At 42.1% G+C, this 13935-nt stretch overlaps 1 protein-coding gene across 2 annotated transcripts in view; it reads left to right on the top strand.

Moving 5' to 3' along the window:
- Window positions 1-13935, top strand: part of SLIT2 (slit guidance ligand 2) — a 343459-nt gene that overhangs the window by 315163 nt on the left and 14361 nt on the right. For both annotated transcript variants that reach the window (XM_079795128.1, XM_079795127.1), the window contains 3 exons: window positions 1028-1165; window positions 1274-1514; window positions 3271-3401. In XM_079795128.1, the coding sequence (XP_079651254.1) occupies window positions 1028-1165; window positions 1274-1514; window positions 3271-3401 (510 nt within the window). The remainder of the gene's footprint in view (window positions 1-1027; window positions 1166-1273; window positions 1515-3270; window positions 3402-13935) is intronic.

Genomic DNA, 13935 nt, shown 5'->3' with positions numbered 1-13935 from the left:
GTTTTACAGACAGCCCTACAGGATTAATTATCAAACAGCCTAGTGCAGTGGTTAGGAACCCAGGCTCTTGTCAGATTGCTTGGGTTCGGTTTCTGATTGTGTCCTTTAGTTCCCTCCCATAGTACCAATGTCACGGGGCTGTGGAGAGCATTCAGTGAATCCACATCAGCCAAGTGGTTAGGGCAGGGTCTGGCACAGAGGAAGTGCTCGAAGAACATCAGCTGTATGTTATCCCTGGTCCTTCACCATCAGAGCAGCTGAGACCCTCCCGTCCCCCACCAGCAGGAACAGACCGAGAAGCTTGTGCAAGAGACTGGCCCCGGGATTCTGTGTCAGCTCCCCTGTCTCACTCCATTAGGTCAACCCCATTCTGCCATAATAATTCTCTGGATTTATTATGGATTAGGGTATCTAGTGTTAACATATTTTTTCATAAAATTGCATTTTATTCTAATATATTTATTCTCTATTGTCAAGTTTTAAAATGTTATTTATTTGGAAATTGCTTAATATATTTTAGTAAATTTGACAACATAGCGCTTTTATCATCTCAACTCCTCCAATGAATTAGAGCTGAAAATAGTGGACACTATAGGCAAATAAAGTGGGGCAAAAGGGAGGAAGGATGGGGGGAAAGAGGGAAAGGGGTGGAAGGAAAAGAGAGAAAGGAAGGAAGGAGAGAGAGAGAGAGCCAGAGAGAGGGAGGGACGAAGGGAGGAAGAAAGTGGGAAAGCAAACAACATAGAGAGAAGGAACCCTGTGCACTGATTCTATTCTTATTTGGATTATGGATACTCACTCTGATCAGGAGGTAAAAATCACCATTCCCCTGACAGTAACCAGAGAGAAAGCATGGGATACTTTGCAGACCGGTACTGTGTCCTAGGCTTCCTTTAATGTGGGGCTCTGTGAGCATGTCTAAGTACATTTTTTAAAGATGGTGCCATCTTTTCCTAGATGACATGCAGCTGTTTGACTTATTTTGGCTCAGTTGGGTTTGAAACCATTTACCTGTTTGTTCAAACAGATGTGACTGCACCCCAGGCTACATCGGCGAGCACTGTGACGTGGATTTCGACGACTGCCAGGATCACAAGTGTAAAAACGGGGCCCACTGCACGGACGCAGTGAATGGCTATACGTGCATCTGCCCCGACGGTTACAGGTGCGAAGAGAAGTACACATCTGTGTGGAGAGTTGGGGCTCACGGGATTCCATTCACATTGGCGATTCGGTAACACCTAATCAGCATGTTTCTCTCTTTTTTCTTTAGTGGCTTGTTCTGTGAATTTTCTCCGCCCATGGTCCTCCCTCGAACCAGCCCCTGTGACAATTTTGAGTGTCAGAATGGAGCTCAGTGCATCATCAGGATAAATGAGCCCATATGTCAGTGTTTGCCCGGCTACCAGGGGGAGAAGTGTGAGAAGCTGGTTAGTGTGAATTTTGTAAACAAGGAGTCCTATCTTCAAATCCCTTCGGCCAAGGTTCGGCCTCAAACGAACATCTCACTTCAGGTAAGGTTTCCCCCACCAGCCAGAGCCGATCTCACCTAAAGCCAAGTCCAGCTCTACAGCATCAACAAGGTGGTGGTTTGGGAGTGATGTTATTTGTCACATAGACAGTTACAGACCGCAGAACCCAATGACAGACAGCGCCCCTGTGGGGAAGCGTCAGTCTTCTCGCCAACATTTGTGTTTTTCTAAGCTGAGTGGGAACCACGTATTTTTATTCATTAATTATTTGAGGAAAACACACACACAGTAACAAAATATATATCTCTGTTTTGTGCTTGGGTGAAGGCTTTTTATTCATTTACCTTTATGACTGCAGTCCGGGCTCTACACTCGGCAAAATATCCAGCGAGCGTCTTATAACTTTTCAACCGGAAACCTTTGAGAATAGACATGAAATTAACTAACGGATTTATTGCTAGTCTTTCCACCAAGTCACCATTACCTTTGAGTCGGTGATTCAGAGAGCCCTGTAGACAAGGTGAGAGTAGATTAGAGGTAATACATGTAGGTGACAGGGGGCAGATTGGGGCTGCATTTTAGTTTTATCCAGTAAACAAAATATTTTAATATGTTTTGAGTTCAAATGGTTTTAGCCTGTTTCCTATAGGTCCCACTCTGCATTTGGTTTACCTTGGCACCCGTGGAGGGGCGGGGTGTTCTTTAGAAATCATGGGGAATGGGACCCCGGGAGGCAGCCAGGCCTTCTTTATGAAAAAGCCTGTCTCCCTGGCTGCCAACATTCGCCACATTGACTGTTATGAGAAGCGCCCAGTGGTGTTTGGGCTTAGGTCCTAACTTTAACAGAACTGCTTCTTTAAAAGCCAAAAGGCAGGATAAAAAGAGAAATTTCCCTCTTTTCATGCCATCACTATAAAGAATGTACTTCTTTATATGAAATATGAAAATCGATCTTGCTCAGTGCAGTTGCATTTTACATATGCCATAAATACAGCCCATTACAGAAGCAAAGAGAGCAGGTGAGTGAAAAGCTCCAGAAAAGCAAGTGAAGCTGAAACCGGTTTGGCTCAGTGGATAGAGTGTCGGCCTGCAGACTGAAGGGTCCCGGGTTCGATTCCAGTCAAGGGCATGTACCTTGGTTGCGGGCGCATCCCCAGTGGGGGGTGTGCAGGAGGCAGCTGATCGATGTTTCTAACTCTCTATCCCTCTCCCTTCCTCTCTGTAAAAAATCAATAAAATATATTAAAAAAAAAAAAAAGCAAGTGCAAGCACAGGCAGCCGTGTTTACTTAGGTGCTTGTTATTGTTCTTTTTCAACAGAACAGAAACACCACCATTTTTAATCCTGATTAGATTTTATCATTCTCTACTGAGAAAATCTAGTTGATAGCTAAGGAGGAAAGCTTGAGTTACTTTGGATATTGCGCACTCTAATGCTGTAGAAAATATTTTTCAGCTTTAATTTCCCGAAGTGTCAATTATGTATGTAAATTCCTTGTTTTTGCATATTTCATGGGACATGCATCTTTAAGCTTTGGCATTGCCCGTATGTACAGAAAGAGTAAAAAGATGTTTATGAATGTATTTTTAAAGTTCTTTAGGAATTTACTTGCAAGGAAGTAATTTAGGCTAGGTCATCTTTCAAGTAATGATTTCAACGTACAGTATCGTATTTTCTCATAGCCATAAGGAAAACGTAAACCTTAGAAAAAACCCTTCACTAAGCAGTCTTGTTTCTTTTTGATGAAATGTGTTTGGGTGACGACCCATTCTACTAACGGGAGTGTCCTTCCCCCTAGATTGCTACCGATGAAGACAGTGGGATCCTCCTGTACAAGGGGGACAAGGACCACATCGCTGTAGAGCTCTACCGGGGACGCGTGCGCGCCAGCTACGACACCGGCTCTCACCCGGCCTCTGCCATTTACAGGTGAAGATCTCTGTTACTGGGAAAGGTGAAAACTATTGTTTCATGAAGCACTGCTTCTCTGTCGTTTTGTAATGCGGAGGGGAGGGATCGGTTGGCTCCGGCAGCCTCTGTGATAAGTGTGTTACGCGTGGCATGAGTTGTACAATTGCAGGAAAGACTTATTACAGGACTACAGGTCTCCCCCGCTACCCGAGAGTAGAACCTTCCTACAAAGCCTTTTGTAAACCGAAATGGAGTAAAGCAGAAAAGCCATCACCTTAGAACCGTGGTCGGCAGACCGTGGCTCGCGAGCCACATGCGGCTCTTTGGCCCCATTGAGTGTGGCTCTTCCACAAAATACCACGGCCTGGGCGAGTCTATTTTGAAGAAGTGGCGTTAGAAGAAGTTTAAGTTTAAAAAATTTGGCTCTCAAAAGAAATTTCAATTGTTGTACTGTTGATATTTGGCTCTGTTGACTAAGGAGTTTGCCGACCACGGCCTTAGAACATATCTGCTAAAGGACGCACAAAATACAAAGAGATCGAGCACAGATGTTCTCACATGCAGATCAAAGCTAGGGTGGCTGGATGCTGAGATTCTGGGTATGGGTCCCACTACAGTTGCTGCTCCAGATGATGCCTCACTGTCTCTACAGAGGCTCACTGAAAAACAAACACTATTTTGCTTTCTAAGAGAAAAGCTTAAGTGTCTTATCTTCCCATTCCTTCAGCCAGATTCCTTTCTTTTGGTTAGGGAAAGCAGGTACTAATGTAGTATCTTTCTTAAAGCAAAGTGGAAGTAAAGTGGACTTTTAAAAAGTGGAGGACACCTGTATTGACAAAGCTTGGTAGGGGTAGTATTTGACCTGGGGCTAGAAAGGAGGTATGCTGCTACCACCCATCTGCTTGAAGGAGGCTATGGAAATACAGGACCAGAAAAGGAATGTGGAGAGGACAGCAGGGCAGGAGCTCTGACCTTCAGTGAAGTGAGCCCCCAGGGAAGGAACCAGGGTTTTAAATATGCTACCTCACTCTCCTACCTCCCAACAGTCTCCTGCCTGGTGCTTCCCTGTGGCCAAGTCAGATGCCAGAAAACAATGAACCCACTAATCCCAGTAATGTAAGTCACACTGGAGCCTCCCAGGGCTCAGAGCCCCTGAAGATCTGTGGAGCATAGCTCTAGAGAAACAACTGCAATAGAAACTCAGCACAGTGAGAAATATGAAGTTACTATTCATGCAACACATGTTTATTGAGCACCTACTATGTGTCAGGCCCTGTTCTAAACTTCCAGGAACAAAACCCCTGCCCTTAGAGAGCTTTCATGTAATAAACCAATGGTTGCATAAAATATGTCATAGGTAATTTTATCATTCATTTTGGAAGTCTTTTTTAAAATAATATAATGATATTGATGATACATTGGCAATGTGAAAGGTAAGGTATTTATGAGGCATAAGACTAACCTTCAGAGCCCCTCTGTCTAGTCTCAACACTAACTCTATCATCCTGCAGAAAAGTTACCTAGTAAATTTCTTCACGTGTTAAAACAGTAGTCACACATTTAGAGCAGGGTCATAACACCATATGCAGTCAGTTTCCCTAGGCAGGTAATTTAAATGAACTAAACAGACCAGTTGAAAGAAAAAAATATATTCTCATTCTGTTACATATATATATATATATATATATATATATATATATATATATATATGTGTGTGTGTGTGTGTGTGTGTGTGTGTGTGTGTGTGTGTGTGTGTTTATTGATTTCAGAGAGGAAAGGAGAGGGAGAGAGAGTTGGAAATATCCATGATGAGAGATAATCATTGATTGGTTGCCTTCTGCACACGTCCTACTGGGGATCGAGCCCACAACCCAACATACGCCCTGACCAGGAATTGAACCATGACCACCGGGTTCATAGGGCCATGCTTAATCACTGAGCCATCCCGCTGGGCATCATTTTGTTTCTCTTGAAGAGATCTAACATTTCAGAGACCTATTCCTTTGTACAAACAGCCTTGATGTTGGCAATACAATAGGAGTGGTTGTGACTGGGGTGAACCAAAAGCAAATCTTTGTCCAAACAGGACTAGGCTACACTCCTCAGTTCTCCCTGAATCTGCCACATTTGCTACAACTCCAGCTTTTCCAACTAAAGGCAGCAATATGAAGTTTTTTAACTATAAAGTTTTCCCTCCTTTAAATATTGATTCAGATTATTTTAAAACTAGAGACCCAGCATGCAAAATTGCACAAGACCCAGACGCACTGCGCCAGCGGAATCCCAGACCCGCCCTGCACAAGCTGCAGGCCCCACTTCCGCCAAGCGAGCCATGGGCCCCGCCTTTGCCGCACCAGCCCTGCGCCAGCCCCGCCTCCCCGCACAAAGCGCGAGTCCCAGCCCGCGAGAGGTGCTCCATGCACCTCCTGGTGACCGGTTGTTTGGTCGTTCTGCCGTTACAGTGTCACGACCACAGGCCTTTTATGATATAGACTAGCAGCCTGGTGCACGAAATTCATGCACGTTAAAAGGGCATTAATTAGAAGAAATATTTTAATATTGCTATTTGCCCTTCCTCTATAATAGAAGTATCAGAGATGAAAGAAAATGAGTAAAATGTCTATAAAATCTCCCTCCTGTCAGTCTGGGCGCACCACGGGACCTAGAGTCAAGTCCCCGCCCACCACCCACATGCACTTCGAAAACTCAGGAGACGCAGACCCAGCCGGCCACACCCCCATTGGGTGAGACCCAGACCTGGCCAGCCCCACCCTCGTCAAGCCTCTCCAGGTGAGGGCACAGCCTCAGGAGTCCATCCTGGTGCCGGGTGGGGGAGCCCAGCCTCAGGTCCCCCGGCCCAGTGCCAGGGCGGGGGTGCGGCCTGAGGTCTCCCAGCATGGTGCCGGGGCAGGGGGCACAGCTTGAGGTCTCCCAGCCCGGTGCCAGGGAGGAGGGCACGGCCTGAGGTTCCCGGCCCAGCGCTGGGGTGAGGGGTGTGGCCTGAGGTCCTCCGTTAAGACCAGCCCCACCCCCGCAGCATCACATCAGCATTGAACAGGGACACACGCAAGCAGTGTCACATCCCTAGCCAGGGATGCAGGCAGGCAGCGTGACATTAGTGCTGGGGGCAGAAGTCCCCGCCACCGCCACCACCCCCGCCCACAGACTGGTTGTGACTGGGACACAGTAATGGACAAATAAGCATATTACCTCTTTATATGTATAGATACCCTTTGTGGTGAACACAGTGCATCTATAGACCAAACAAGCTTGACAACCAATCTGTGGGCATTGATTGGGACTAAGTGGAGATACTGACCTGTGTGTTGTTTGTATTATTCAAAAGCCTTCGTATCCTATTTGATCCTCCATAACAGTTCCAGGAAAGTCAATGCCAATTGTAGCCATGAATGGAATCCTTTTGGTGGTGAGCTAACCCATTTGGGAATATTTACATCATGGAAACAAACACATAATTATTGGTTTCCAAGTGAAATGAGATCGTTTCTTCATCTCCAAATGGTAATGAATTAGTGCCAACATTGAAGATATTGATAGGCCTTAAATCATATAGCCTCAATTTGATTCAGCCCATAAAAATACTACAGAATATTGATTTTGTGGTTCATTTTTGGGCTTGATGTTTTTGTTTTATTCTATGCCGTGAAACAGTAGAATACTTTCAGAAACCATAATAAAGGCTCTTGAGGTTAGCTTGTTAAAGCTAGTTCTCACAAAAATATATATATTTAAAGTATTTCTAGATAAGTTGTAGAAACTAGGATAAGTTATATCCAAATGAGGAATTACTATAAAGAGCTTATTTTGAGTTTATGTTCATTTCCATTTTCACCTAACATATAATAGAGTACACCCTGTAGCATTTATGAATACCATTAATACCATGTGACTAATTTTACAATATGAATCAGAAGTCTAGGAAAAGCATTGTTTTTACTAATACTTGCTCTTTAGTTTATGGCACAACAATCAAGAAAAGTTATTACATTTTTTAAGGAAAAGAAAAGAAGCAACAATTACCTTAAATTCAAATAGAGAGATGATAGTCTGACTGATTAATTGACTAATATGTATTATTATGTATGTAAAACAGAGGCCCTGTGCATGAAATTCATGCACGGGTAGGGTCCCTAGGCCTGGCCGGTGATCAGGGCCGATCAGGGCCTTCTGGCTGCTGGCCGGGGCCTTCCTTCTGGCTGCCGGCTGGGGCCTACCTTCCTCAGCTGCTGGCTGCTGGCCGGGGCCTTCCTTCATTCCACACCACCCCCTGGTGGTCAGTGCATGTCATAGCAAGCGATTGAACTCCCGGTCAAACTCCCAAGGGGACACTTTGCATATTAGCCTTTTATATACTGTATATAGATATAATATGCATATATCAATTTCCCAATTTTTAATAGAAATTTGTTTTTGTATAATAGAGACCACAGGGGACAATTAAATTATTTTAACACCCTAGTATTTGACAGGTAAGAATCATAGTGCCTAAGATGTGTGTTCAGATCTAGAATTGGCCAATTACTAGGATATAAACTCTGTCAAGGTACATAATTTTCTGTACCTCAGAATCCACTTCTGTAAATAATGTAACATCTTTCCCATAAGATTTTTCAGAATATTGAATTGTAAACTCAGCTCTGTCCTCACTCCCCATTTTCATTGTCTTCATTCTCATCAACCTTGTAGCAATACAGAAAATTTTTTCTGGTAGCTCTTTCTGGGGTGGAGCAGAGGAGTTGAAAGTGTACCCCCAGTTCTTGTACATTAACACTAGAAGTACAGCTTGTTTACAGTTTCTATGAAGAGCATTTTGAAAATATCTATCAAAATTACAAGTACATTTACGCTCCAACCTATAAAATCCCACTTCTGGAAATTGTTCCTATAAATATAGCTGAAGACATAGAAATAACGTGTGTGCTGGGTAATTTGCTGTGGCATTGGCTATAAAAACAAAGGTTAGGAAGCAACCTAGTTTCTATCTAAGTAAACTATGTACAGTACATCCACAAAATGGAATGCACTGTTAAAAAAGAAAAAGAAGGAAGGGAGGGAGGGAATGAGGAGGTTCTCTACGTATTACATTGGAAGATTTCCAAGGTATATTGCTCAGTTCAAAGGGGATAAAAAAAAGTAAGGCAGAAACAATGTCAAACATGGGTGAATTTTTGCATTTTATTTGTGATGAAAGGTATTAATTCCCCATCTTTATAGCAAAACCCAGCAACAACCCTGTTGCTTAATACATATTTTGTTGAGTTAAATTAAATTTTCAAATCTGAATGTGTTTCCACATTAGCTGACATTAGAAAAGTACATTACCTGCTGTTTTAATAAGAGGTATATTTATGTATTCTTACCTTAGAGAATTTGTTCAGTTTAAGTTCAGTTTAATTGTGTAATTTTATGTTGTAAAAATGACTATGGCTGTATTTGCATAGACAAACTAGGGAAGACAGGAAACAGTTGGGTGGAAGCAAGACTTGTATGTGAATACCATTCAATATCATATGGGTTTTTGAACTATTTGAATGTCACTATTGCTCAAACTGAAAATTGAAGTGGTCAAAAGGAGCAGGTACCCTAAAGACAGTATGACTTAATTCCAGTCCCAGCTCTGATGTCTATTACCTGTGTATCTCGAGCATATGGCTTAAGCTCTCTGGGCCTCACCTGGTAAATGGTTATAACAAATCAGAGTTCTGTCTTTGTGGGACTGTGGTAAGGATTTTATGATTTGATACATGTAAAATATTTAGAACAATGCATGCCAAATAGTAAAACTGATAGCTATTGGGATTATCATTTCGGAGTATCCAAAACTAGGTTCATTTCCTTTGCTTCACCCAAACCTGGGTCCCCTGTCATGAGCCTAACTTCATTGAGAGGCAGCACACATTTCTCGGGCATATAGATGTGGTGGAGTTACTATTAATCTTTTTTTTCTTTCTTTCTTTTACCTTCAACTTGAAATTGGTCTCAAGTCTTAATTCTGTTCCTACTAGTTTCTGGCATTTATCCAAATACTTCCGACCTTGCTCAGACAACTAGGATGTGAACTGTGATGAAAGGTATTCATTCCCCATCTTTACAGCAAAACCCAGCAACAACCTTGTTGCTTAATACATATTTGGTTGAGTTAAATTTTCAAATCTGAATGTGTTTCCACGTTAGCTGACATTAGAAAAGTACATTACCCTGCTGTTTTAGTAAGAGGTATTTTTATGTATTCTCACCTTAGAGGATTTGTTCAGTTTAAGTTCAGTTTAATTGTGTAATTTTATGTTGTAAAAATGACTGTGGTCAACTTTTCTTCAGATTATGCATTATTTAATGTGCTGTTGGAACATCGCACAAAGGAATAATTTTGTGCAACAGGTGCATCTTTGCAGTTGCGTGGTTTCTTTTCAACATTGATGGAAATGGATTTTATTTTAGTAAAATGAAATCTGACGAAATTAAGGGACCATAACCACATGTTAAGTTATTGTTTCTGTAGGGTAATTTTTGCTTTAAAAACTTTCATTTTAAATGTCAGTTACTGTCTCAAATGAAACTGTATGAGACCCATTATCTCACAGAATCACGTCTAGAGGGAGTAGTTACCATTGCTTTAAGTGTGATTCAGAAAACCCAAGATATAGTGATTATTTCTCTCCCAGTAGGACTAAAGTGGCATGCACGTTTCATCATTTTATTTCCTTTTCTTTTTGTGGTTAATCCTCACTGGAGGACTTTTTTCCCATTGATTTTAGAGAGAGTAGAAGGGAGGGGGAGAGGAGAGAGTGAAACATCGATATGAGAGTCATATCAATTCGTTGCCTCCCACACTCGTCCCAACCAGGGCAGGGAACCTGCAACTCAGGTACATGTCCTTGACTTGAATCAAACTCAAAATCCGTTGGTTCATGGGCCGACACTCTAACCACTGAGGAACACCATCCAGGGCTCATTTTATTTTTGACATCTGACTTCAAAAGGTCATGGTTTCTTGTAGACATGCTTACTGCTAACAGGGCCGGACATGCAGGCAGTGATGTAGAGCAATTGTTTTCACACAGTGTGTATCAGAATCACCTGAAAGGTATGTTAAAATGCATATTCCTGGGCTCCGCCTCTAGTTCCTGATTCACATCTCAGCTATGTCCCCCAATTTTTGTTTCTCTAAGTTCCCAAGTGATGCTCTCGTCCAGGGACCATGATTTCAGAACCACTTTTATAAAAGCTCTGAATGTGCATCTCTTCTCATTTCCAAGTTCCATGACATCATGCTTGATGTTGGCCTTGAAATCAGCCGTGTGGAGAGTATTTCCACCACAGAAATCCCTGAAAATCCAGGCTCTTTTTCTTGTTTCAGAGAGCTAGTCATTGAACATTCGCCAGCATTAGATCCCTGCTGTCTAAGGGATCCAATCAGCAGAGATGACATGAACTGCCTAACGAGTGAATGGTTATAGAATATCACATGTAGCCTAATTTTTAAACTGCTTAGAGAATAGCATCAAAAGGGACTTGGCAATAGTGCCATGAATGAATGAGTGAATGAATGAATTAGTGAATTAGTGAATGAATGAATGACAGCCTAAACTTAAAACTACCATCAGCAGTAATCCCTTGGACAGAAATGGAGTAATTCATTTTTTTCTCAAGCAGGCTGATAATTGATTGCCTTTCACAGTGACTGTTGTCATCTAGGTAGAAACTTTAAACATTTTAATAAAAATGGCATGCTTTGTTTTTTAGATTCAAATTAATGTCATTTTCCAAACCAGACAGCTTCTTTGGAAACATAGTCAACTATTTAAAAACTAGGAAATCAAATAAATATCTTACAAAAGCACAGGATTGTACCATGCATTAATCGGCTTCAGTAGTTAAGGAATGCATACACCTTCAGGGGAATTTCCCCTCCAGCTCTTAGGCTTGGTTCAGTACACAGCCTCTGAGTTAGGCAACTTACAGGCTTAGCTTAATAATCTTACCTTATAATAGACAAATATGCAAATTGACCGCACCTTCGCTATGCCCAAGCTACGCCCACCAACCACGCTCACCAGGAAACTGTTGCAGGGACGTTGGGGTGTGGCGGAGCCCAAGGCCAGGAAAGCCTCGGGCGGAGGCTTTCCCGGCCTTGGGCACCAGCGGGGAGCCTGCACGGATTGCAGGAAACCACTGGGGGTCGGCTCCTGCGATCCTTAGCAGGGATGTTGGGTGCGGCTGAGCCCAAGGCCACAGCCCGGGGCCAAGCCCCGACCCTGAAAGAAGGCAGAAGGAGGTGGCCACAGCCAAGGCCTGGGTCCCTGGTGCTGGCAGAAAACTGGTGCAGGCAGCCAGGTGAATGAAGGTCTATTGCACGAATCTTCGTGCAAACGGGCTACTAGTAATAATAATAATAACAATAATAATAATAAATTGGTTCTCGTTGGAGAAACAGAATCGATACGGTTTTCTCATTTCCAAGATAAAACTCGGCCCTTCTTGATATAACACAGGGGAAGACACCACTTTTTACCAACTTTGTAACTTTGAGCAGGTTACTGCACCTCTGTGTGCTTACATTTTCTCATCTGAGCAATTGGAATTAGATCTGTTTTTCATGTGTGATTGGGAGAATTATAAGTAATGAGTGCAAAGCTCCTAGTATGGTGGAGGCACACAGTAGGTTCACAATGATTGGTAATGATTGTGGTTTATGGATGCTCTTCATGCTCAGGTATCCAGATGCTGAAGAATAAATACCCAAGTGCAAATGTTATTGTCTTACATGGGGCTCTGACTGAAGGCAGATTCACTTTCTATTTTAGTGCATTTCAATTAGATAATTGGCTTCTGAAGTACTGGGTAAAATATAACTTTACTTGATAAACTCATTATTTTATAAAATGTCCCTGTGAAAACTCTTATGCACATACATAAATACCTTTGATCCCATTTGGCCCCAACATTCCTTTTGACTTAAAGAGATAGGCAGGGAAATTTTTATTACCCTCCCACCATACAGTTGGAGTAACTTCAGCCAAGAGATATCAAAATGAGGTGACCAGTTGAATTTGTCTGTTTTTTTTTTTATTCCTATTTAATTGCACAGAATGTGCCAACAGATACTTTAAATTTGTAAGGCAAAAAGCTGGACCTGGCCTAAGCCAAATGAACTATTTATCTTTATTCAGTTACTGATATAACTCAAGATTTATGGTGGAGATAGAAATATGAAAGTCGATGTTAATGTGTCCTGCATAAGTTAGGAAAATCTGAGACAAGTTGGAGCCTCTCTTCTCTTAAGCCCCAAGTTCTTAAACTCTTTTTCTGTAGCCGACCACAAGACGCAGTTGAGTAACTGCTTTGTTTTCATACATCCATTTAGAAATTCAAAAATAGAAAACGGCAGGTAACAGATGAGTATAGCAAAACGGAATTACATAATAATGGTAATAAATGCAATTTATGTTCCCAGTGGAAAGGCTCGATGCTAAGTGGTTCACTTGTGACTTCCGTGAGTCATCAGATATATAGTTCCCGAGGGGGGGAGTGAGAGAGTTTATCAATACTTGTCAGAACGCAGAGGGACCTGTGCATTGCACGTGGGTAGGTAGGCGATGACTGTGATAGATGGTAAAATCGATGATGGCTGTTTTATTGTGTAACAACTGCTGTGTCAGACACTGCTTTATTTTAAAAGGGCATTCCTGGTCCGTCCCCAGTTTATGGTATGCTTTACAGGACAGCGTGAAACACCAGTTTAGAATACTCTTAGCGCTCACGTATCCTCCCCAGGCCCCATCCCCACAATGCCACCTCAGAAAACAAAGAATCTAAAAATATTAGGATATATTCCCAGAAGTGGGGTCACTGAACAAAATGAATTGACCAACAAAGTAAGACCCCAAAAAATGGAGGCATAGAACAGACTGACATACCTCAAAGTGGGGTTGTGGGGGACAAGAAGAGATAAACCGAAGAACTTATATACTAATAGGCATAGCCCATGGACACGGGCAATAGGGTAGTGAAGACCTGGGGTGGTTAGAGGCTGGGAGGAGTGGGGGAAGGGAGGAAGAAGGGGAGATATCTATAATACTATCAATAATAAACATATATTAAAATAAAAATATTAAATTCACAACACATATCTATTAAAAGGCCAGAGTGTGGCCTTCATTCTAGGAAAAAAGAAATGGAATTCAGCTCAGTGATAACTCTTGCCTAGTTCTGGAATGATCTACTCTGATACAAAGCTTTCAGGAGGAGAGAAACATAGTCAGTCTGAATTTTATAATTGGGAAAATTGAATCCAAATCCAGGTTTCATGTCTGTACACTTCAGAAGCCTTCTCATAGCCTTCAGACTCTCATTATAAGATTATTGCATATTTTTTACAATTCTTGATTTTTTTTAAATGTACAAGTTGTGCAACCTTCATATGAGGTCGTTTTCCATAGAACTTCATTCCTGGGCTATTTGGGAGTGAAATCATCTATACATGTTGATTGTATAGTACTAGGTACTCTTTAGGTGTGTTTTCTTTTATTTG

Source organism: Cnephaeus nilssonii (assembly GCF_951640355.1).
Source record: "Cnephaeus nilssonii genome assembly, chromosome: 1".
Taxonomy (NCBI): Eukaryota; Metazoa; Chordata; class Mammalia; order Chiroptera; family Vespertilionidae; genus Cnephaeus; species Cnephaeus nilssonii.
Note: the sequence above shows the minus strand (reverse complement) of the source record. Positions and strands in the feature narration are given on the sequence as shown.